The 25925-nt window shown below is 37.6% G+C and overlaps 1 protein-coding gene across 2 annotated transcripts; it reads right to left on the bottom strand.

Annotated features, from left to right (window-relative positions):
* Nucleotides 1-3063: 3063 nt before the first annotated feature.
* IFI44 (interferon induced protein 44) lies at nt 3064-25431 on the bottom strand. 2 transcript variants are annotated; one of them, XM_023549443.2, is made up of 10 exons: nt 25299-25431; nt 24589-25067; nt 20574-20610; nt 19707-19890; nt 19402-19551; nt 17343-17519; nt 16420-16591; nt 15130-15230; nt 9955-10129; nt 3064-9737 (listed from the first exon to the last, which is right to left on the bottom strand). In XM_023549443.2, the coding sequence occupies exons 2-10, from the start codon at nt 25055-25057 to the stop codon at nt 9694-9696; spliced, it is 1509 nt and encodes a 502-aa protein (XP_023405211.1). In that variant the 5' UTR covers nt 25058-25067; nt 25299-25431; the 3' UTR covers nt 3064-9693. The 2 variants fall into 2 exon arrangements, with proteins under 2 accessions (XP_023405211.1, XP_023405212.1); XM_023549444.2 differs by lacking the exon at nt 17343-17519 and having other exon boundaries at nt 25299-25430.
* Between the last annotated feature and the right edge of the window lie 494 nt (nt 25432-25925).

Below are 25925 nucleotides of genomic sequence, written 5' to 3'. Positions count from 1 at the left end.
TCTGTCCTTTACTAAGAGTGATGTGTTGAAGTCTCTTACTATTACTGTGGAACTGTCAATATCTCTTTTCAGTGCTGTTAGAGTCTGTTTTATGTATTTTGGAACACTCTCGTTGGGTGCATAGATACTTATTATGGTTATGTCACCACGGTGGATTGTCACCATAATGATTATGTAAATGTCCTCGTCTTTTATGGTGAATTTTGCCTTGAATTCTATTTTATCCGAGATTAGTTTGGCCACTCCTGCTCTTTTTCGGTTACTGTTTGCTCGATATATTTTTTTCCATCCTCTGATTTTTAATATAGTTATGCCTTTGTTTCTAAAGTGTGTCTTTTGTAGACAGCATATTTATGGATCATTTTTCTTATCCATTCTGTCATTCTTTGTCTAAGGGTGCATTTAAGCCATTTACATCAAGCATGATTATCGATAGGTGTGAGTTTATTGATGTCATTTTGTAGTGTTTTGTGTGTGTGTATGTGTTTGTGTGTTGCTGACATTTTCTTTGTTTCTCTTATTCTACTGTGCTGAGTTTTTTTGCCTGTGAAATTTCATTTCTTTTGTTATTGTAGATTTTGTGTTTACTGAGAATTTATGTTTTTCTTCCTGATTTTGATGAATAGGTTTGTTAACTTTCTTTGCAGTTACCTTGAAATTTAACCTTATCTTCCTAAGCTTAAATCAGCCTTTTATTACTTGATATCACCTTAACTTTCTCTCCATTTGAAAGTTCTATACTTACACCATGTATTCCCCCTTTTATTGTTCTTATGTTATCATCATTTACAGATTGACATCTCTTGTTCCCTGTTTCGAATCTTTTAGTTTTTTTGTTTTGTTTTGCTTTTAATCATTGAGAATACATTACCCTGGTCAGCATTTGGTTTATATTGACCTGTGTCCTAGATTCAGTTTGTTGTCTGATGTTGGTTCTCTAACTGAAGGGCTTCCTTCAATAATTCTTGTAAGTTTAATTTGGCTTTTACATATCCCCTTAATTTCTATTTATCTTGAAACGTGCTAATTTCATCATCATTTTTGGGAGGAAGTTTTGTAGGATATATTACTCTTGGTCAGCAATTTTTTTCTTTCTAGGTTTTATATGTATCAGCCCATTGCCTTCTTGTCTGCATGGTTTCTTCCTGAGTAATCAGAGCTTAGTCTTATTGCTTCCCATTTGTATGTGACTTTTTGTTTTTCTCCAGCTGCTCTCAGGATTTTTGACTTTGGTTTCTGGCAAGTGTGATTATGATATGTCTTGGTGATTTTCTTTTGGGGTCTATCCTATATGTGGCTCATCGAGCTTCTTGGATGGTCAACTTTTCATCTTTTACAATATTAGAGAAGTTCTCTGTCAGAAAATCTTCAATGATCCTCTCTGTGCTTTCTGTTTTCTCCCCCAGTTCTGGAACCTGATCACATGCAGATTTTTGCTCTTGATTTTATCCCATATTGTTCTCAGGCTTTCTTTATTTTTCTTCATTCTTTTCTCTTATTTTTCCTTAAAGTGGTATCCAAGGATTTTTCTTCAGTTTCTCTGATCTTGTCTTCTGTTGTTTCAAATTTGCTCCTAAAACCTCCTATTACATTGTCCATTTCTGATATCCTGTTGTTTATCTTTTGGATTACTAATTGGTGTTTTTATATGAATTCTTGTTATTTATTTTGACATTTTGTTCCTGTGTTATTTTCCAGAATTCTTCCATTGCTTTATCTGTGTTTTCCCTAATTTTGTTTGTATTTTCCATGTTTTTGTCTATTTTTTCCTTATTTTTGTCTGTGTTTTCCTTCATCTCTATCCTAATTCCTTGTAGAGTCCTGAATATTAGACTTTTTAATTCCTTATTAGGTAGTTCCAGTGCTTTTTCTTCTGTCAGAATGTCAGCTGGTGCTTTACTCTGGTTGCTTACTGGAGCCATCTTTGCCCTGTTTTTTGTTTTGCTTTTTTTTTTAATGTTTTGATATTATCTGCTGTCTCCTAGACATTCAGGTATTATTTTCTTTATTTATTGATTGTAGGTTTGTTTGTTTTGTCCTGCTTTTTTGTTTTATTTGGTTATGCCTGGGAGCACTTGTTGGTTGCTCATCTATGGGCACAATTGTTCTCACCACCTTTTCTAAGTGTGCAGGGCCAGCTACTCAACTATGGAACAGGAAGGCAGGTCCAATGGGGGGAAGGGGCAGAGAAGGCCCATTTGTATGCAGCATGATCTGGGCTGGGGACTGGAACAGGACCACAGCAGAAGGCAGGGGGTCACAAGTTGGTGGTGATGGGCTTGGGGTCTGGGCTGGGTCCCTTCAGTGCCATGCCATGTAGCAGTAGGAGTCAGAGACAGCAGGGAAAGGCCCAGGGTCCAGGCTGCTGTCCTTAGGCCACGGCAGATGGCAGGAGGTATTAGAAGCCAGTGGGGAGGGGCTTGGGTTCTGGGCTGGGACCCCTCAGGGCCATGGTGGGAGAGGTCTAGAGCTGACAAGGAAGAGCCTTGGGTTGGGGCTATGGCCCCTCGGGGCTGTGGCAAGCAGTGGGAAGAATCCAGAGCCAATGGGGAGGGGCCAGTGGTCCAGGCCAGGCCCCCCTGGGCCATGGCTCGTGGGTCAGAAGAGAGAGGTAGGAGGGGGAATGAGGGCAGGGCAGAGGTGGTTAGATGGAGGAGGGCAATTGACTGGGTTAGTACTGTGGTTTCCAGCAATCAGTTTTGCTGGAATGGGCTAGTTATAACCACTATTCACCAGAGAGGTGAGGACTGTAAAAATGTGCTTCTGTGGCTACTGGGTGAGAGAGTCTTGGGGTCCTCCTTGAGTTGCAGCCAGCAAATGTGCCCTGGGTGTGTCCACGACCTACCTCTATCTCCTACTGGGCATTGCAGGGAGGTGACTTTCTCTATGAAGGGTTGTTGATTTTATTCCATGATGACCACCCTGAGTCATGCCATTTGGCCAGAAACCTCCGCTCCCTATCTCTATTCCTTTCCTATTTTCTTCTTCTCCTCAGTGACTTCTGATCTAATACTTTATCCCTTCATTTAAAGTTCAGGGTTCCAGGATTGAAGTCTGTATCTGTTTTACTTGTTTTTTTTTTTTTTTTTTTTGCGGGGGGGGCCTTTGTCGCAGCAGGATGGCTTTGTGTGTCTGACTAGTCCTAGTCCACCACCTTGGCTCTTCCCTTATCAATAAATATTTTAATCGCCCATACCAGTTCTTAATCAAACTACTACTATATGACTAGTATGGAATTTTATAAGTCCATGTAAAGTCAGGCCTCTTAGCTGGTGTTTGTACATTGGCAACAGTGAAATAGATACCTTGGTCTGATGAAATATAAGCTAGGAGAGTGAGTTGACTCAGGCTGTCCCAAATCTTTGATACTGTCCTTAGCCATTTCTATGGACAAAGGACAAGTAAAATCAAAGACTAGTATGTATTTATCTCAATCAGGACTCAGTTGAAGCCACCTGGGGCTATCATTAAAGGTCTTGTGTAGTATACCTGGTGGCATAGTGGTTAAGTGCTATGGCAGCTAACCAAGAGGTCAGCAGCTCGAATCCACCAGGTACTCCTTGGAAATTCTATGGTGCAGTTCTACTCTGTCCTATATGGTCAGTATGAGTCGGAATTGACTCAACGGCAGTGGGTTTGGTTCTGTTGGTTTTGTAGTATACCTGCCATTTCTTGCCCTTGAAGAATTTTTCCCAAAGCCATCATTAGGAAACTTTTTCCCTGTTACCATTTTGGATAGTGTGTTACCACATGATCAGTTTCAGTGAAGTAATATGTCATTGTTCCACCCAATGCTGTATAGCTTGAATAACACATGCCAGTTTATTTCATGTATCCAAATGGATACATTCAGGGAATAGACCAGTACATCAGCCTTTGTATACTAACCCCTTATGAGCCAGCAACCAGTTTTTTCTGGTGGTCATTTACATAGCCCATTTTTATTCTTCCACAGAATTCCCACAGCCATTTCCATAATTTCATTCTCTACACATGGATAGTCTTAATTGTACAATCATGTAGATTCCATTTGTACTAATTGCAAGGTCATTGACCACAACATTAATCTCTAAATGTACAAACATTATTCAGGTGAGAATCTGAATTTTTTTGCCCTGTCAGATATGTTGTCCTTTTGTGTGGATTTACCATCTCCAGGAAGACAGAGACTAAAATTTGAACAAGCATCACATCCCTCAATTAGGAGACTTCCATCAGTAAACCAGGAAACTTACATTGTTTTAGTAGGAGGAAAATTATGTGGACAGACTTTTAAGAAATAGTTACTAGAAATTCTTCTAGTGCGTTGTCATCTGTCCCAAAGGCAAGGACACAAGTGGATACAATGTGTACTCCTAGAGCCACTACCAGTTACTGTTTCACTTCCATTTTATTAGTAAGCTTTACTGAGATAATCCATCATTATTGGAACATCTCCCTGATATTATCCATAACATAATAGGTATCCTGGGTCTCACATTTATTATACCCTTCAGTGAAAGGAGTTGTCTGCACCAAAGCCCAGTTTCAGGGCAACAATTTTCTCCTAGAACAACTATATCTAGCTGCTGCCATCAAGTGGTTTGTAAGTCCAAAAATCCCAATAGTCATCGAGTGCAGACTTCACCCAGAGTCTTCAGTCTGCATGTATCTGCATAATGGATATTTCCAAAATAATTTGTGCATCGTATTGCCTTAATTGTGCTACTCGAGCTATAGACCTTTTTTTGCAAATATCTCAAAGTCTATTTTGTTCCCAGTCCCATTCAAATTCAGATTTCCTTTTGGTCACTTTAGGTACAAAGGCTAACAATGTCTTAGGTACAATATATGCACCCTCCAAAATTAGAATAGCCTTACTAGTGTCTCTTACTAGTAGGGCCTGGAAAAGATACTAGCTTATTCTGTACTATCTGTGGAAAGTCTCTTATGACCTCAGCCCAAATTATTCCCCAAAATTGAGCTGAATGAGTTATTACAGTTCTAATTTCTCCACTGGGTACTTCTTCTGATAGGAAAACAATGATGAAGTATAATTGTAATGAATCAATATGCTGTTGACAATGATCAAGTATAAATCTTGTCTTACTAGGTTATGACAGTGTATTAGAGAATTCAGGTACCTTTATGGAAGGAAGGAAAATGCATACCATTGTCCTTTACATGAAAAAGTAAATTAAGCCTGGCTTTCTTTTGATATTGGAATGGAAAAGAAAGTATAAGCCAACTCTATCACAAATTATCAGTAACCTTTAGTCTAAAAAAAAAAAAAGTTTTTTTTTTTTTTTTTTTTTTAGTCTATTGTACTTCCTAATCAAATTTTACCATGTCTGGCACAGTGAAGTCTTTCAACAGAAGTGCTTTAATTTAGCTGTGATCATTAGTAATTAGTCTGTAGGAGCCAGCTGATTGCTTCAAAGTCCAGCTGTAAAGTGAAATAAATTTGTAAGACAATCACCACTGCCTTAGTGACTTCTTAAATTAAAACCAAACTTTCTTTTTGTCCACTTGGGATTTCCTCCTGCCTAATTAAAAAAAAAAAAAAAAATTTTTTTTTTTTTAATATTTATTGTGGAGGAGGATTTTTGCAATTCTAAAGATTCTTATTTGAAGCGACCTCTTTAAAGATGTGAAAGGTAGACTCGCCCAATATTCAAACATAGGCTGGCATGGAAAAGCTCTCTATTCACACATCACATTTATTCAATTACCCATTCTAGTATAGGTGATGCCACCAAATGATATCTTTTACTATGTTGTTTTCCAATCTATAGTTTCACCAAAACCCTAATGTTTCAAATTCTCAACATACCCTCTGAGTTTCACTTTTGTCTCTTTAACATTGCCCTCCCATTCTCTAGAAACTATCAAAGCACATTATAACCCAAATGTCTAGTAAGTCCCCAAATTTTTGTTCAACATCCTCAAACCGTTGACTTTTAACAAAATTGATAGTTTTTTTTTTTCAAAAAATGCACACAAATTCTTTGACACTTCTGCCACTCAAAGTTGCGGTTTATGTCCCCTCCCTTTGAATCTGGATCATCTTATCATTGCTTCGACCAATAGACCAATAGACAGTGGCGTAAGTGATACTATACAACGTGCAAGTGTAGGTAGAAAAAAACATGCAATTTTCACCAAGTTCTTTTGGGAAGTTCACCGTGGAGGAAACCAGCCACCATGTCAAAACCAGACTTCTCTGAGGCGGTCATGGTAGAGAGACCACATATAGTCCTTTCAGTTGACTGTCTCAACCAATCCCAATCTTCATGGGGTGGCGATGGGGGGCTTTGTTTCCCCACCATGGGTCAGGCAAAGAGATCACAGTCCTCCAATCAATCATATATTTTTTTCTCATCACCTTAAAGGACAGGGAAACTTTAAAACCCTGTTCAAACATATTTGGAAACCCTGGTAGCATAGTGGTTAAGTGCTATGGCTGCTAACCAAATGGTCGGCAGTTTGAATCCTCCAGGCGCTCCTTGGAAACACTATGGGGGCAGTTCTACTCTGTACTATAGGGTCACTATGAGTTGGAATCAACTCAACGGCACTGGGTTTGGTTTTGGTTTGATCAAACATATTCTTTTCTTCAATCTTCTTCTGTCTCGTTGCATTTAAATTAATCAAAGCTAACAGGTACTTTTTTTTTTTTAACAGGGATTTGCAGACCTCTTTAGTTTAGGTTTTTTTTTTTTTTAGCCAAGGTGGTCAAACCCACCCAGAGGCACCTCAGAAAAAAAGTCATAGCCTTGAAAACTCTATGGAGTGCAGTTTTCCTCAGTACATATGGGGTCACCATGAGTAGGAGCCACCTCAGTGGCACCTAACAACAACACGTCAAATTTCTTACATCTTTAATTTAAAATATCTAATTGAACAATAAATTTGAGTCACATATGGGAAATTTAAAATAACTTTAGGTTTATTGTGTTTTTAAGTTCAAGATATTGGATCTGCAAGAATCATTTAGTACTCAAAAAAGGTTAAGTCAAACATTTGAATCACTAAAACAGGAAGTTAACTATATTAAATTTTCAGATGTAGTTAAAATATTCAATTAAAGTAATTGAATAGCCTTAATTCATTAAATTTGTAAATGGAATGAAATATTTTTCAAAGGCCCTTGTCTTAGCTAGTGTTGCTGTAACAAATATACGAGTGGGTGACTTTAAAGAACAGAAATTTATTTTCTCACAGTTCTAGAGGCTAAAAGTCCAAATCAGGGTCTCAGCAGGGTTAATAACATCCTTGTACGTAGCCCTGGGCATTCCTTGGCTCTGTGGCTTGTAAAGGATCCTCATATGGTATCTGCCTTCCCAATTTGTGCTCGCTCTATGTCTAATCAGGTTTGTTTTTTCTATGTCTAATCTACTCTTTTTATAATCTAGAAGTGATAAAATTTGGAACCCACCTTGCTAGGGTATGATCTAATTAACATAACAAAGGCCCCTATTTCCAAACATAATTACACCCACAGGTACAGGGGTTAGAATTCCAACACACATTTTGGGGGGACACAATTCAATCCATAATAGCCCTTCAAAAGGAACTAACAGCGTCTATTACAGCCATATGTGTGTGTTTATTTCCTAGGACTTCCACAAGAAATGACTACAAACTTGGTGACTTAAAACAACAGAAATTTACTCTCTCAAATTTCTGGAGGCCAAATGTCTGAAATCAAGGTATCAGCAGGGTCATACCCCCTCCAAAGGCTCTACAGAAATCCTTCCTTGCCTCTTCCAGCTTCTGGTGGCTCCTGGCATGCCTTTGTTTGTGGCAGCACAACTCCAAACTTCACCTCTATGGTCATGTGACCTTCTTCCCTGTGTCTCTATGTGTCTTCTGTCTCTTATAAGGCACTTGTCACTAGACTTAGGGCCCATCCTAATCCAGGATGATCTCATCTTAAGATTCTTACTTTAATTGTATCTGCAAAGATTCTTATTCCAAAAAAGATCACATTCTGAAGTTCTGGGTGAATGTAATCTTTTGAAGGGCCACTATTCAACCCATTACATTGTACTGTGTGTAAGCTCTTGGACTCAGTCAATCCAATTTTAGCCATGTCCCTGATTAACTCTCTTCTCTGATAATAAATCACCCCTCACCCTGGCTAAATATGAGAGAAAGAGAGAGAGACATGGAAACATAATAGTTTTGAGTTCCTAGATTCAATAATCTCTGAGGTCAACTCAGTCCCAGCCCTTTCTATTGTTTATTTGATCCAATACAGTAGCCTTCTTTTTTATTCCTGTAATTAAGGCTGAGTTTTGTTGCTGGTAACTTAAATCCTCTTAACTGATAGAGCAATCAGGTTATAGTCCCTTTCAGCTTTAGTCTCACAGAAGTTTAATTAATATTAGTTGTCACATCCTGGAAGGGGGGTTGAGATATTCCACAAAAATGGCTCTAGGTTTAAGACTAAAGACTACCACATTAGGGGGGGACCCAAACAAACTAAAATAAAATACTTTCAAAACAAATTAAGAAGGCAAAATTAAGATAAAGTGGGTGCAGATCAGAGATACTGACAAGCCATATTAAAAAAAAAAAATTCAAAATCTCACACACACAATACATAATCTCTCTTTCTTTCTCTCTTTTTCTGTCTCTCTCTCTCTCTCTCTCTCTCTCTCTCTCTCACACACACACACACACCCCTTCAGAATAAGGCTAAAATGAATTGGGGTTCAAAAATGAAAGTTAACCTTGGGTTTTATAAGAAGAAACTTAATTTTTTCACAGATACAGGGTATAAATCCAAAAGAAATGATGGTTGTGTCTTATACTAAATGACTAAATTGTGTTGTTTAGTTATTACAGGTGCTATGATTTTATGTGTATCTTCATCTTAGACATAAATAAAATGCGCCGTTTCAGTTGCAAATACTTTTGTTTTTCCCGTGTTTTCTCATTTCTCAATTTCACTATTTGATGATGAGATAAAAATTATTCATGTAACCCAAGCTAACATATTTTTCTTCTTCTTTTTTTCCCCCTTCTTCTGATCTCTGAGAAATATTTTGTACATTTGATTATTTTCTCCTTCTGGTCACTGACAAAAGAGAAACAAAATGTTCTTTGTGGTTTATTTGGGCTAATACAACCAGAGGAAAGAAGGAGACTGGGCCTCTGGAGGCCTGAAGAAATCCTGACCTCAGGAGTAACATGCACCATGAAGAAAGGAGGAAACAGAGAAACCAAGATGGCAGTCAGTGCAGAAAAGCTAGAACTCTGAGAGTTTCTTAGTAATTTGAGAGTATGAGACAACTGGAGAGGATAAGATATTTTAATCTGATTTCTCCAAAGCTAAGTTACCATGAATATTTGTGTAAGATATGAATACAGATTGAAACTTCTACCTGATCTTTAATCAAAACAGTGCAACACGTACTGTATGCAGATTGATAACAGAGAATGTACATATTGCTAAATTCTTAGGCCATGAATATGAAAAGTACACCTCTCTACCTAGCACTGACCATACTGCATGAAGAGCGACTAAGATGAGGGAGACGAGTCTAAAAAGTCAAGTCAAAAAAGCCAGAAGCATAAGGTCCCAAGGAAGAAGCAAGTAACTAAATACCACATCTGATCAGGAGTAGCCCTGAGCCAATCCAGTTCTAGGTGCCAAGCAAAGAAGCACATCCTGATACAAAAGTGTAGGGCTACCGCTTGCAATGTTCAAACATTAGGAATGACGGAGGTGGGCCTTTTTAAAATTCCATCTGAAAACAAGACAAAAGGGGAAAGAATTAGAACTCTAGAGTATATTCAAGGGAAAAATCAGGAAAATAAAAACCTCAATATATCAATAGGTTGACAGGTAGGACAACACAGAACAACGACCCACAGAGACAGAACTGCCAGGCACCCAACAGATTCAGACAGGAAGTAACCAAGTAGCTGACACCTTCAAGCATCTACACCACCAAGTATACCTACCTGTTCCCTCAGGAGGCAAATCCTCTAAGAAGTCATCTGCAGCCCACAGCATCTGCTTCAGTGAAGAGAGGATCAGAACATCCTTCATAAGGCACAGCTCCCACTCTGAGGTGTAATTGCTAACCACCAAGATGTCAGAAAGGGGAAATCCAAATTCTCTGTGGACAGCCTCTACCTGAAATACAGAGATTAAGCACATATTTTATAAAACAGTAAAAAATATTATTTTGTGCAAATATAAATTATGAAAGCAATAACAAAAAGTAAGAGCTTGGCAATAAACTTCCTGAAGGGAAAACAAAAATAAGGACCTGGCCCCATAAAGTTCTTTCTTGGAGAACATTACAAGTCAAGCTCTAATATCACTGTTAATTTTCATTTGGAATATGTGTAATAGATCCAATATGAATTAAAAACAAAGGTAACTAATTGCTCTATGGAGGCTACTATGAAATTGAAGCATTTTTAGTACACTTGCACTAGAGTTCAAAGTTTTCCTCAGTTTTCTTTTAAAAGTTATTCTCAGGATAAGTCAATTGTACTTGATAGTTAAAGGTTTTAAAAAAAAGAAGAAATAGTTGTGGTCAAGCTGATTTCAACTACTGGTGACCTCATGTGTGTCAGAGTCGAACTGTGCTCCATAGAGTCTTCGATAACTGTTTTTTGGAGGTAAATTGCCCATCCTCCCTTCTGAGGCACCTCTGGGTAGACTTGAACCTCCAACATTTTGATTAGCAGTTGAGCTTGTTAATAGTTTACACAACCCAGAGATTCCATCCTTACTTAAAGCAATTTATCTCTGGGAAACACGGCTGGGGTTCAAAACATTTGCTCTGTCACTTTTTATCTCTGCGTTGTGCTGTCTAGTCAGTTCCAACTCATAGTGGAACAACAGAACAAAACCCTGCACAGTCCTGCGCCATCCTCAAAACCCTTGCTATGTTTGAGCCCATTGTTGTAGCCACTGTGTCAATCCATCTCATTAAGGGTCTCCCTCTTTTTTGCAGATGCTTTACTTTACCAAGCATGATGTCCCTTCTCCAGGAACTGGTCCCTTTTGAAAACATGTCTAAAGTAGTTGAGACAGAGTCTCAACATCCTCACTTCTAAGGAGCATTCTGGCTGTATTTATTTCAAGACAGATTTGTTCGTTTTTCTGGCAATCATGGTATATTCAATATTCTTCACCAGCATAATAATTCAAAAGCATCAATTATTCCTCCGTCATCCTTATTCCTTGTCCACCTTTCACAAGCATATGAGGTGATTGAAAATACCACAGCTTAGGTCAGGTGCACCTTAGTCCTTAAACTGACATCTTTGCTTTTTAACACTTTAAAGAGGTCTTTTGCAGCAGATCTTCCCAATGCAATACATCTTGATTTCTTGACTGCTGCTTCCATGGGCATTGATTGTGGATCCAAGTAAAATGAAATCCTTGACAACTTCAATCTTTTCTCCATTTATCGTGATATCTTATTGGTCCAGTTGTGGGGATTTTTGTTTTGTTTATGTTGAGGTGTAATCTATGCTGAAGGAATGTTTGACCCTCATCAGTAAGTGCTTCAAGTCCTCTTCACTTTCCAAAAGAAAGATTGTGTCATCTGCATATCATAGATTGTTAATGAGTCTTCCTGCAATCCTAATATCCTGTTCTTCTTCATATAGTATAAGTTTTCAGACTATTTGCTCAGCATACAGATTGAATAAGTATGGTGAAAGGATACAACCCTGACGCACACATTTCCTGACTTTAAACCAGGCATTATCCCCTTGTTCTGTTCAGAAGACTGCTTCTTGACCTAGGTACAAGTTCCTCATGAGCATGATTAAGTGTTCTAGGATGCCTATACTTTGCAATGTTATCCATAATTTGTTATGATCCACACAGTCGAATGCCTTTGCATACAGATAAACATCTTTCTGCTGTTCTCTGCTTTCAGCCAAGATCCATCTGACATCAGCAATGATATCTCTTGTGCCACGTCCTCTCCTGAATCTGACTTGATTGTCTGACAGTCCTCTATTGATGTATTGCTACAACAGTTTTTGAATCATCTTAAGCAAAATTTTACTTGTGTGTGATATAAATGATATAGTTCAATAATGTCTGCACTCAGTTGAATTACCTGTCTTTAGAATGGACACAAATATGGACCTCTTCCAGTCAGTTGGCCAGGTAGCTGTCTTCCAATTTTCTTGGCATAGAAGAGTGAGTGCTTCTAGCATTGCATTCATTTGTTGGAGTGTTTCAATTGGTAGTCCATCAATTCCTAGAGCCTTGTTTTTCACCAATGCCTTCAGTGCAGTATGAACTTCTTCCTTCAATGCTATCAGTTGTTGATCATATCCTACCTCCCGAAATGGCTGAATGTCAATCAATTTTTTTTTGATGCTTCCACGTCATTCAATATTTTCCTCCGTAGTATCCTTCAGTATTGCAACTTGAGGCTTGAATATTTCTTCAGTCCTTTCAGCTTCAGAAATGCTGAGCATGTTCCTCTCTTTTGGTTTTCTATCTCCAGGTCTTTACACATTTCATTATAATATTTTACTTTGTCTTCTTGAGCCTCCCTTTGTAATCTTTTGTTCAGCTCTTTGACTTCATTATTTCTTCCTTTCAATTTAGAAAAAAAAAATTTTTTTTTTTTTTTTTTAATTCAAGAGCAAGGCTCAGAGTCTCTTCTGACATCCATTTTGGTCTTTTCTTTCTTTCCTGTCTTTTTAATGACTTCTTGCTTTCTTTATGTATGATGCCCTTGATATCATTCCACAACTCATTTGGTCTTTGGTCATTAGCGTTCAATGAGTCAAATCTGAGATGGTCTCTAAATTCAGGTGGGATATTCTCAAGGTCGTACTTTTGGTCTTGTTTTAATTTTCTTCAGCTTCAACTTGAACTTGCATAGGAGCAATTGATGGTCTGTCATAACGGTCAGCCCCTGTCTCTTTCCATGGATGTAGTCGATTTTATTCCTGTGTATTCCACCCAGCAATGTTCACGTGTATAGATGCCCTTCATGTTGATGAAAAAAAGTATTTGCAATGAATAAGTCATTGGTCTTGCAAAATTCTATCATTTGATCTCCAGTGTTGTTTTATCACTAAAGCCACATTTTCCAACTACTAATTCTTCTTCTTTGTTTTCAACTTTCATATTCCAGTCACTAGTAATTATCAATGCATCCTGATTTCATGTTTGATCAGTATCAAACTGCAGAAGCTGGTAAGTCTGTCAGCTTGTCATACTGTGGTGGCTTGCATGTTGCTGTGATGCTGGAAGCTATTCCACTACTGTATCAAATACCAGCAGGGTCACCCATGGTAAACAGGTTTCAGCTGAGCTTCAAGACTAAGACAGAGTAGGAAGAAGGACCTGGAAATCTACTTCTAAAAACACTAGCCAGTGAAAACCTTATGAATAACAGCAGAACATTGCCTGGTATAGTGCTGGAAGATGAGCTCCTTAGATTAGAAGGCACTCAAAAGACAACTGGGGAAGAGTGGCTTCCTCAAAGTAGAGTTGACCTTAATGACGTGGGTGGAGTGAAGCTTTTGGGACCTACATTTGCTGATGTGGCATGATTCAAACTGAAAAGAAACAGCTGCAAACATCTATTAATAATAGGAACTTAGAATGTATGAAGTATTAATCTAGGAAAATTGGAAATTACCAAAAATGAAAGGGGTTGCATAAAAATCGCTATCCTAAGCATTAGTGAGCTGAAAAGGACTGCTGTTGGCCATTTTGAATCAGACAATTATATGGTCTACTATGCCAGGAATGACATATTGAAGAGGAATGGCATCATATTCATCATCAAAAAGAGCATTTCAAGATCTATCCTGAAGTACAATGTTATCAGTGATAGGATAATATCCATATGCCTACAAGGAAGACCAGTTAATAGGACTATTATTCAAACTTAGGCACCAACCACTAATGCCACAGATGAAGAAATAGAAGGCTTTTTCAAAATTACACAGTCTGAATTGACCTCTGTAAACATTGGCAAAGTTCTTAAACTCTGCGTGGTATCGTTTTCTCATTTGTAAAATGTAGCAATGGTAGTACCCATCTTATAGAGTTGTTCGATGATTGAATAAGATAATATATTACATATTTAGTGACCAAGAAACATTAGTTATCATTTCATTCTCACAAATGTTGTGCCTCCCTCCAGATTTCTTTCAATTTCATTCTGTCTGCACACCATTGGCAGATTAATCTTTCTGAAGCTTAACTTTGATCACATCTCTGCTCTTCCAAAAAAATTCCTATGATTCCCATAATACACCTAAGTAAGTAAAATGTCCTCATGAAAACATTGCTTTCTCACTTCGTCTCTCCCTACAAGGACTCAGCCCTCCATTAAGCTGAACAGCTCTCTACTTCCCAAACACGCTGCCTTTTCCTGCATTGGTGTATTGACTTATGCTGTCCCCTGGCCTTTTTCTTCTTTTCTTCACTTCCTAAAATACTTCTTCTAAAATGTCATTTCTTAGTGCCACTACAGTAATGAAATCTTCTCTCAGCCCCTCTAACACAATGTTTTCCTCCTCTAAACTTTTAAAGCACTTTATTTTTGGCCATTTCATGATATTTATCATACTCAATCATATCATATTTATTTATCAACTTTTTCTTATCCCACTCTTCCATCGCCTCATTCTCACCTATAAAATTGAAAGCTTTTTAGTGAAGGGGAATTATTTTAATTATCTGCATATCTGATTAGACTATCACACTGCCTCCATTGTTGAAGGTAATAAATACGTTTTGAATTGAACTGAATTGAATAAATTTTAATGAATGGAGCTATCTGTGTTAGTAGAAAATAAATATATGTTCACTTTTTTAATTTGGGAATGAACTTGAATTACCCAGGCAATTGAGTTTATTCTTCTTAAACTCTGTAGGTGTTTATTTTTTATTTTAATACACAGTAAGATAACATGACATGGTGACAGTGGTTAAGCGCTATGGCTGCTAACCCAAAAGGCTGCCAGTTTGAATCTACCACATGCTCCTTGGAAACCCTATGGGACACTTCTGCTCTGTCATATAGGGTCATTATGAGTCAGAATTGACTCAATGGCTATGCATTTGGGCTTTTTTGGTTTTATGGTGATATATTGCAAAGAAATATGTTTACAACGAGCATCATTCATTACCTTGAACTTCACAGGCATGCATTTGTATGGGTCTATAAGGTCTGCTTTTGTAATCAGATGCAGATCCTCCACATGAGTGAGCAAAGCCACTTGTACCACACCTATGCCAAACAGATACATACGGTTTTTAGCATTACAGACAGCATCAGTATTCTTCAGTTAATTAACCAGCAAATATGAAGTAAGCAATCTCACATAGCCAGTCAACATTTTTTTCTTTTATATATAATCACCATGAGTTGTAGCTAACTCGATGGCAACTAACCACAACAACAATGCAATAGGTTACCTATGGAGTAATTTCAAGCATTTGGGAAGGCCCCCTTTACCCCATACCACTCACCAAAAAAAAAAAAAAAAAAACCAGAACCTGAACTACTCAATTAGTTCCTGGAATTCCTCTGACATGGGAAGTCCCTTCGTTGCCCTCCATTTGAGAAATGAAGCTTCAAATGAAAGCACCTCTTGGAAGAGGTAACTAAAATTTTTGTACACTATTGCTGATTGTTTTCACATCCTATCCAAACAGTTGTGTTTTGATGGAGACGGGAAAAAAGACCAAAGGGCTCTAATAAAAAGATGAAGGAAAAGAGGTCTCAAGAAGGACAGAATGTGTCAAGCACCACAAATAACCTGTTCCTATTTACAGTGCTAACAAGTGCCTCACCTTTGCGAGACTGTAGATTTCAGTGAGCAGGTAAGTCAACGATTCCCTGTTTCTCACTCTACTCAAAATTATGATAAACTGGCTCTTTCGCAAACAAAATGTGTAATAAGGCGAAGAAAAGCTAGAATGGGATACCGTATAACTTCTGGTCCCACTTAACCTCTCTAAAGCCTATAACCTACCTCTCTCTACCAAACTTCTCATTTTCTTTCTTCCTTTTCCTTAGTGAAATGTTCTTTTCCACTGTCTAGTCTTTTAAGGCCCAAGGGAAATTCTAGGACTCTTGATCAATAATTGCATGCTATGATGGAGGGGTGGCAGGTAGCTGGGGATGAGTGGACTATTCTAAACTTTTCAGATCTATTGATTTGTTCAATCCATACAATAAATCTCTGGGGTAGGTGTTATTATTATACTAATTATGCAAACTAGGCACTGAGGCATAGAGAGTTTAAGTCACCTGCACAAGGTTGTACAGCTCAGGAGTGCTCAAATTCATTGAACTATGCTGGTGGGCCAGGAAAGATTCAGAGAAGCAGTTCTCTAAGTTCCTTGTCCTGTCCAAAAATCATTCTACAGCATAGGTTAACCAAACTTTAGTAGCAAAGTGGAATGAGACTCACCACACTTTATCACTTCCCTTCGAATTCTTTTGATATTTGCCACCATCTCATAAGAGAGGTTTCCAACAGTGTTGGCATTCAACACAAATGCCACACAATGAATTCTGTCCTTCAGCAGCGGGGAGTCAATGTAATTAAGATGGCTTGGTGTGATTGGTTTTACAGAATTAAACTGTAAGGTAAACATAAGGCAACATGTTAACATGTTAACAAATATTTATGAGCATGTACTATGTACCAGGTATTCTGTAAGTCAACAAAATAGTGAAAAAAATAGGTCTCTTATGAAATACATATGTCAGATAAAGGTTTAATATCATTAATCTCTAAATACTGCTCAAATCCACAACAAAAAAATAATAAATTGAAGTTGAGTAAAGGACACGAATAGGTAATTTTCAGAAGATACAAATGGCCAATAAATATGCAAAAGGGTACTAAATCTCACTAATAACCAAAGAATGTAAAATATCATGACAAAAATGCTTTTCACCTACTATATTAAAAATATACCAAGTATTCTTTTTATGCACAGTTGGAGAGGGAGTGGGAAAAAAGGGCACTCTTATTTTTTCTTCCACTTTGTGTGGAATTCCAAACTGATATAATTCCTTTGGAAATTTGGCTACTCCTCCCCGTATTTATTATGGGCTACCAATGTTTAAAATGCACTTACTATTTGGCCCAGGAATTTATTCCTCAGAACTGCTCCCACAAGCATCCAAATATATTTCCACAAGAACGTTCATTACAGCATTATTTTGAGAAATGAAAACTGAAAGCAACTGAACTATTTATGAATAATACTCGGCTCATTTTAAAAAACCACATCTATTCTATATGTACTGATATGGAACGATATTCACAATACATTGTAAAAAGAAATTATAAAAAGTTGTTTAAAATATGTGCTGCATTATTACATTTTGGTTAAGAGTAGTACCCTCTGGTAGGGCCCGTGGTGGGGCAGCGGCCCAGTGAACAGGCTGGAGCACTAGGTGCTGGTCAGTGTGGAATGGTGGTTGGCATTGTGCGTGTATACTGCTTCTCTCTTCTAACCAGGAGGCTGGTTTTGGCATCTCTGTCTCGTTCCCTGAGATCTGGTGGGAGATACAAGCCCAGGGTTGGGGGAACAAGGAAGGGTTAAGGACCTCAAGATCCTCTGGGTCTGAACCTATAGGCCTAGGACACTCAGGCCCTCACTGGGGAAGCCAGAGGTGTCCAGAACTCATGTGGATAGTGCGGAATCAGGTCTGGAAATTTAAAATAAGAGCATGAGACTGAGGCTAGCCTGCGGAAGGGTGTCCCAGCTGGGCCCGGTCTTGGGGGGCTGCAGTGTTGGGAAATCCTGGGAATTGTATTGACATGAAGAGTCGTATTGCACTTGTATTTTTCGTGTTAAAGTTTGTATGGTTTCTAATAAAGAGTTAAAATGTAAAAAAAAAAAAAGAGTAGTTCCCTCTGAATTGTGGGATTTAACAGAGTGAGGAAGAGATAACCGAAAGATTGGTGGTTCAAACCCCCACAGCTGCACTGCAGAAGAAAAGGCCTGGCTATCTGTTTCCATTAACAATTATAGCCAAGAAAACCCTATGGAGCAGTTTTACTATGTAACACATGAGGTCATCATGAGTTGGAATTAATTCGATAGCATAAGATGACAACTTATTCTATATACACCTAAAGCACCCTGTTCTTACCCATATTGTAGGACGTGTTTTACTGTAGAAGTATTTATTCCTTACAGAAGACTGCAAGCTTCTTAAGGGAAAAAAAAAAAAATCTGTCTGAGTGCCACTGTAACCTCAAAGCCTGGCAAGTAGTAAGTTTTAATTTACAAATATTATATATTTAAACTTCATAAAAATCCTACAGAGTTTGTGGCAAACATTGCTTAGATGCCTACCCACCATCTTAGCAATAAAGACTAAATTATGTTTAGGAACAAAACGTACCCAATAAAAAATGTTTACCTCCCAAAACTCCTTTGCAGCTGGGGTAGGTGTGTGACCTAGCCTGGACCGTTGGGAAATAATCAATGGGCCTTCTTAGAATCTTAGAAAGTTGGTTTTTCTCTGAATTAAAAAAAAAGTTAAAAAGACTAATGTGTCTCTCTGATCTCCCCCTTCCTCTTTCCTGGAAAACTGACAGTGCTCAGGGTAAACATCTTGAAAGCATAAGGCTGAAAACTACAGGCTGAAGATCTCAGAAGAGAAAGTCAGGAGGACCCCTGCCACACCAGAGAGCTGCCACACCAGCTTTGGGCTGCCTGCCTCCGAACTTCCTGTTACATGAGAAAAATTACCTATGTGGTTAAATTGATGTGGTTGTTTTTCTGTTTCACATAGCCAAAAACAATCGACCTGGTGTTCTGTGCGACAGTACTCACAGCTGTTATGCCAGCTATGAGGAGACCCTGGGTAGTGCAAACAGTTAAGCAAGCAGCTACTGTCTGAAACATTGTGATTGAAACCCACAGGTACCTTGAAAGACAGGCTTAAAGATCTGCTTCTGAAAGATCACAGCCTTGAAAACCCTATGGAGCAGTTCTACTCTGCACACATGGGGTCGCCATAAGTCCAAAACCACTTGACTGCAACTAACAACAATGACAGCAGATTCCCTCAGATATTTTGGGTCTTTATAAGGTCTTTATAAAGTAAACTATCAAAAAGGAACAAAGGACCTTGTACAAGTGTAAACAAAACCCAGTGCCATCGAGTCGATTCCGACTCATAGCAACCCTATAGACAGAGTAGAACTGCCCCACAGAGTTCCCAAGGAGCACCTGGCGGATTCAAACTGCAAACCGTTTGATTAACAGCTGTAGCACTTAACCACTCCGCCACCAGTACAAGTGTAGTCTAAGAAAATAAATGCTGCGGCGTGTTAGCTATACTAGAACCTGATGTGTGGGTAGTAGACAAATATAACCATTTTTTAAAGTCAATTATAATTTCTTAATGCTTAGCCAGATCCTACCTGGTATCTGTCAGGAATGTGGCCTTTTAAAATGTAGACTATGTCTTGCATGCACAGGCCCTGCTGTTTTTCACCCAGCCCCATTGAATCACACAGAGTAAATGGTAAGGGGTTTCCATCTTTCCCATCCTTAATGGAATATGTCCTGAACTGCAGAAGGAAAAAAGGCAATTTTAACAATTCATTAAAGAAAAAAAAATTGTAAATTGGTATGAAGTCTACATGTAATGAATTTGATCAGCAAAAGGTTTTGCGAATCTAATTGAACAAGGGAGCAAAGGCTTGATGACCCAGGAAGTACTCACCTGCTTTGTATCAAAGCCCATCACAGACTGGTTAGTTACATGGCCTCGGAAAACAGACTTCACTGAGTTAATAAAACTAGACTTTCCAGCTCCAATTGGACCCAGGAGCAGAATTCGTATTTGGTGAATCAGACCTCCACGAGGGTTGTAAGTTCTCACGTCAGACAATAAGCTCTCCCTGAGCCTGTTTAGACACAAATTTTAACAATAGACTGAGATTGGTCACAAAGATCTTAACATAAATTTTCCTGGAATTCACCCTATTTTCTTGTATACTATTATTTATTTTCGATTAGTAACTTGCCTTCCTGTATAAAAAGACATGAAGTAGTTCTGAGCCTACCCTACCTCAGATGATAGGTAAAAGAAGGTAAAGCAAAGATAACAATGTTAACTAAATCCAATCATGCATAAAACCTTTCAGACTTAAGCTAATAGACCATATAAACTAGGAATAAATATCACATAAATGTGAAGGTGAATTATTAATAAAGAAGTTTAAAAACCACAGTATCATTTGTGATTTTTGCAGTTTACAGAAGTAGAAGGCTTCTAACATGTTATTAAAGTTCACAATAGATATTCCCCACTTGCTACCCACCCACTTCCATGCAATTTCCCAGTTTAGTTGAGACTGGAACCGCAGAACCTTGAAGCAAAAATGTAGGTAAGCGGCCAAAGAGTTTTTTTCTTTTAAATGCATAAAAAAATAATAGAAATGTCAATGTTCTTTTTGTTTTAGCATTGCAATTAGCAAATAGTTTTATGATTGTAGATATAGTTTGTTCTTGATTTGATTGACTAAAACTATCAAAGAATAAGACTAAGGCAATAAACAGTAATAGAATATCAAAAACGTTGACTTACGCAGTGACCATATTTATCTTTCTTTCGTTCAATAAATCTAGGAAAATAATAATAAAAAAAAATGAGCATTAGAGGTTGCTGAATGACTAGCTACCTGAATGAGTGTGTATGAATTCATTAGGGGACATTCATAAATAACTTTCCGTGAGAACAGTGCCATATGGTGAAAAGTGGAGGAAATTCTGGCAAATTCCTGTAACATCACCTGAATTGGGTAGGCTAGAGCTAGAGGCGAGATGGGTCACTGCAAGGCTACAGTGTCTCTACACTAGTCTCTATTGTGGTCCAACATTAGTTAGAGGCTGACGGGGCTGGAGAAAATTTCCAGCAGAAACACAGGAAACAGCACATCTTTCTTTGATTCATTTACTCAGCAGTAATGTGTGGCTCCCAATCCAACAAGGGTATCAGGGGCAGAGTAGGAGTGGAGGGCACTTTCTGTATTGGGGAGGCAAGGCCTTGAGGGACAGGTAGGCCAGAGAAAGGCATTTTCCTCACCGTAAGCCAACAGGTCTGAGAGGGGTAATGTGCAGAAGCACACAGAAAAATCACTGGCATTAGGTTTTCTCCAAAACCTAACCATCCACAGTAGGGCTTCCAGGAACTTCCAGCTGAACTGATTTTATTCCTGGCTCCAAGAAGGAGTGTAGGACTCAGAGGTGGACAACCAGAATATAATGAGTATTCAGGGGTGGGCTAAGAACTTCATTTGAACAAATGAGACTCAGGCCCAGAACTGCTTTTTATTTATTTTTTTATTTTTTGGGGAAGTGAGATACTCTGTTCTGGTGGATTTTAAAACTGAAAGGATTAGGTATAAGGGCACTGGCAGTTCTCGAAGCTCCAAAAGAAGAATATTATGTGGAATATTTATAAATGTGGCCATAAGTACAATAAGAAAGAGAACCTCATTAAATTATCAAAAGCAGAAGTAGTGAGGACGATATTCTACGACTGCAATATAATAAAGCCAAAAAAAGAACAAGTAAGCTCTTGGAGTTTGAAAAACACTTTCCCAAATAACTATGAGAGACATATGGAGAAAAAAAAAATGTAAATATATAGAAAATAACAACAATATAAACACTTTATATCAATTTTGCAATGAGAGCACATTTCAGAAAGAAATTTTTGAAAATAGAAAAGAATGAAGGAACCATAGGAATATAAGCAGAAGCAAATAATAAAATTATAAAGATGAATTTAAATTTTTTTTAAATGACAAATGAACATAGTGATTATTTTAAAATGTAAAATAAATAAATTCCTAACTAGTCTAATCAAAGAAAGCCAAACTCACACACCATAATTGGTACATTCTTTAAAACTGACAATACCAAGCGTAGGAGAAGATTTGGAGTGAGGAAGCTCACATACACGCTTGTGGTAGAGGAAATTGGAACCACTACGTTGGGAAATTTTGTCAGTATCTACTGAAGTTGAACCTACACATATCCTATAACCCAGCAATTTCACTTTTATGTTTAATCTTCAAAAAATGCATATATATGTGAATCAAAAGACACTTACAAGAATGTTTGTAGCAACATTATTTGTAATAATCCCAAACTGGAAAACCCAAATATCCATCAACAGTGCTGAATAAAAGAATGTGTGATATATTCATATAATAGAATACTATGTGAAAATGAAAAAGAAAAAAATTACAGCTACATGCAATAATACAGATAAATCACTAGGGAGGAAGGAGTTGAAGCAGCTGACTTGTGATCCATTCGCTCTCTTTACTGGGGTACACTCTCAGAGAAAGAAAGAAGACTAATGACCCTGTCTAACTTCCTTATAACTATGCTAATTACTGTACCTCCTAATAAATCGACTAATGGTATTTGCTACAAGGAAGAATACTTATCTCTGGAATGTCCTTAACAGGGTATCCTTGGTTAAGAATTCTTACAGCAATAAATCCAGATTCTATGAATTTATAAGACATGGCTTCCTGAAAATTTCATAGAAGTTGAATATAAAATAAAGATGTTCCATAACCAAACAGCTCTCCAGTATGTAAGGTGACCCATAAGCATCACCTAAAATCCCCATTGATTCAGGGCCAGAGATCGTATTTCCAAAATGGGAAAGAATGATCTTGGGAGTCACACAGAATATACCAGGCTTTCTGCTGTCTCTGAAAGTTTGATTGCCTTTATTCTTGAAAGTATTAGTAAAGTTTGATACTAGGTAAGATTACTGATTTGTAGGGGTACGATTTCACAATCCAATCCAGTGTATTAGCTCAATCTCACAAATATAAAAGGTCACATATTTTTGTATGACTCCATTTACATAAAGTTCAAAAATAGGGAAAATTAATTAATGGTGATAAAAGAGAAAATGCTAGTTATCTTCAGTTGGTCATAACTAGAAAGAGTCATAGACCAGTCTTCTGAAGTAATGGTACTAATTTATTTCTTCAGCTGAGTAGTGGTTACATGAGTATGTTCAATTTGTAAGTCTGTCAATTACTACACTTACCAATTGTGCACTTCCCTGTTTATGTTATACTTTAATAAAAAATTTACTTCAAAAAGAATGAGAGAGAAAATGGGAGCTGTGGAAGGTGATAATGAATACTCAACAAACACATGATTAAGTCCCATAAACAATGAAATGCACAGCAAAATGAACAAAAATATTTAAAGATAGGAAAAAAGATAAAGAAACCTGAAATAAAAGATGTTTAAATCTACATATTAAAAGACACACTCTTTCCCAGAGAAAACTGATCAGTATTTTCCACATCATGACATATCGTTATATATTTGCCATTTGCCAGAAGTCAACTATAAATCTAAAAAAGAAATGTTTTGGGCAGACAAGAAGTAAGATCAAATCACTCACAAGGGAAAAAATTTAAAAAATAAAAATTGTTTTAATCTGGTCTTAGGTTCTCCGCAGCAATATAAATGCTGTGGAAACTTTAGAAAGTCCTCAAAGGAATAAAAGGCAATCCGAGGATCCTGTGCTCTGACAGCCATTCAAGTATGACAACCACTGACAAATAGTTTGAACCATGCATACACTATGGGAATAAACAAGTATTTCATAGAAGAAATAAACAAGTATTTCATAGAAGAAGAAATGCAAATGACCAATATACAGAGACTTGTTAGTTATCCGGGACAAGGAAAAAAGAAAAACGAGAAACCATCTTTTGATCATCAGTTAAAGCTTGATAATATCAAAGATTGGCAAGGTTGCAGGGAAATAAGCATTTCTGTAACACTGTTGGGGACTGTATGGACAACTGAAGCTTTTGTAAAACCCACTGAAAACCTGTTGCCATCCAGTCCCTTCTGACTTATAGCTACCGGATAGCACAGAGTAGAACTGCCCCGTAGAGTTTCCAAGGAGCTGCTGGTGGATACAAACTGCCAACCTTTTAACAGCACTGGGTCTTTGAAAAGTGTCTATCAAAATGCAAACATACAAAATCTTTAAACAGCAATTGCATTCTCAGGAAGTTACGCTAAAGAAGTATTTTTGTGTAAAAAAAAAAGTAAGCATAAAATATTACAGGAACACTGTTTGTAATGGTGAAAACTGGAAACAAATGTCTTTTAGTAGAAAAGCAAGTAAATTAATTGTGGTCTTTTGATAAAATGGGAAACTGCAGCAAGAGGTATCCAGTACTATCAAGACAAGTTCAACCTCTGATTTCTTTCCAAGAGAGTCTCGAGAATCTTAAAATTTTCAAGTTTCTCTCTCTCTCTCCTTTCTCTCCTCTCTCTCTCCCCCTCCCTCCCACCTTTTTTCTCTCCCTCACACAAACACACTCCAGAAAATGTTGTATATTCTATTTCTTTCATGGTTACCTAGCAAACCATTTATGACCTGGTTTTAGTCTGGGCCATCTGGAGATAAGGACAACTGAAAAGGCCAAGAAAAACTGAAAGAAGGTTATATTTTAAATAATTTTTTCTTAAAGAGATCGGTCAGCTCAAACCCACCAAACACGCAGGTAAAACTCTGCATAGGGTTATCTGAGTAAACGTACCTTCACAACGAAAAACCTCACATTCTTGAAAACTGATATGACCAGGAGGTAGTCCAATTTTTTTCGTTGTACTGTGCTTCATCTCTATATACTGCGCATATATATATAAATATAAATCATCATTGCCATAGTATAATGTATTTTTGCAGTCACGAACCGTACTTTGTCCATTTGTACATGTCTTAAATAGTCTTATCTCAAATTCTGAATTTTGTGTCCTTTCAAATGCAAAAAAAATGACAGAACCTTTGTTTCTTTTCTCGTAACTGTCTTTCACATATGCCCCAATAATATACTTTTCACTATAAATCACTGTTATGGTAGGTCCTTGATTAGAGCATCTCTGAAGCAAATATTGATCCAAGAATCCGTGGACACTAGCCTTATAGAGAAGGCTGAACTGCTTTCCTCCCAAACAGTTTTGCAGACTCTTTTCTTGCATCCATGTTAACTGAGTTGTCACTGCCATACTTCCCAATCTAGTGGAAAACAAAATGTACTTTCCGTTAAACATTGAAAACAGACAACATGTGCTGTCACGAAGCTTGAATTTACACCTCTTATTTATTCTACATTACACATGAAATGAGCAGAGTTAACAAGAAAAAAAAATCATTAGCTTGTTTTTTATTCTAAACTGTTACCTCTAATTTAAAAAAAAAAAAAATGATTATTTTCAAGGATTCAGTGGAAAGCAGCAAGTCATTTACCTGTTTGTAGAACCTGTACAAGGGCTGGAGCTGAGAGTAGCTGCTTTGTCTGATAGCTAGGCAGGCACAAAATGGAAGCAGAAAAGTCTTCAGCAGTTTGGAGCTTCAGGAACACAGAGAAAGGAAACTGAAACTCAATGTGGCCTGCCCAATTGGCAACAGGCCAACTTCTCTCAGTGACATAGTATGAACAGATCCAGCTAATTTTAGATGGTAAACTCATTAAAAATAATATTAAGAGAATCAAGAAATTGCAGTCAGAGAAAAGAAAAAAGCTCATTACATTGTTGTGTGTGACTTTTTTTTTTTTTTAAGAAAATTCAAGCAGTTTCTTTTATAAGGACAAAGGGGCCATCTATTCTACCTCCAGAGTACAGGTCTCAAATCCCTCCACTTCTTTTCATCTCTGCTCTCAATTTATTCCAAGCCAACATATTTTCTTATGTTACCTTAGCCTTCTAACTGATACCCCTCTCCAACTGATTCTCTTCACAGAAAACAGAATCAACTTCATTTGTAAGGTGTAAGTCAAATCATTAATTAGTAAAATCACTTCTCTGGCTTCACCTTGCTAAGATCCCAACTTGTGCCCTACAGGTTGAATGGAACCTGCAGATTTGTTTCATG

This window comes from Loxodonta africana, chromosome 3, assembly GCF_030014295.1.
Source record: "Loxodonta africana isolate mLoxAfr1 chromosome 3, mLoxAfr1.hap2, whole genome shotgun sequence".
NCBI lineage: Eukaryota > Metazoa > Chordata > Mammalia > Proboscidea > Elephantidae > Loxodonta > Loxodonta africana.
This window is presented reverse-complemented; position numbering and strand designations above follow the sequence as displayed.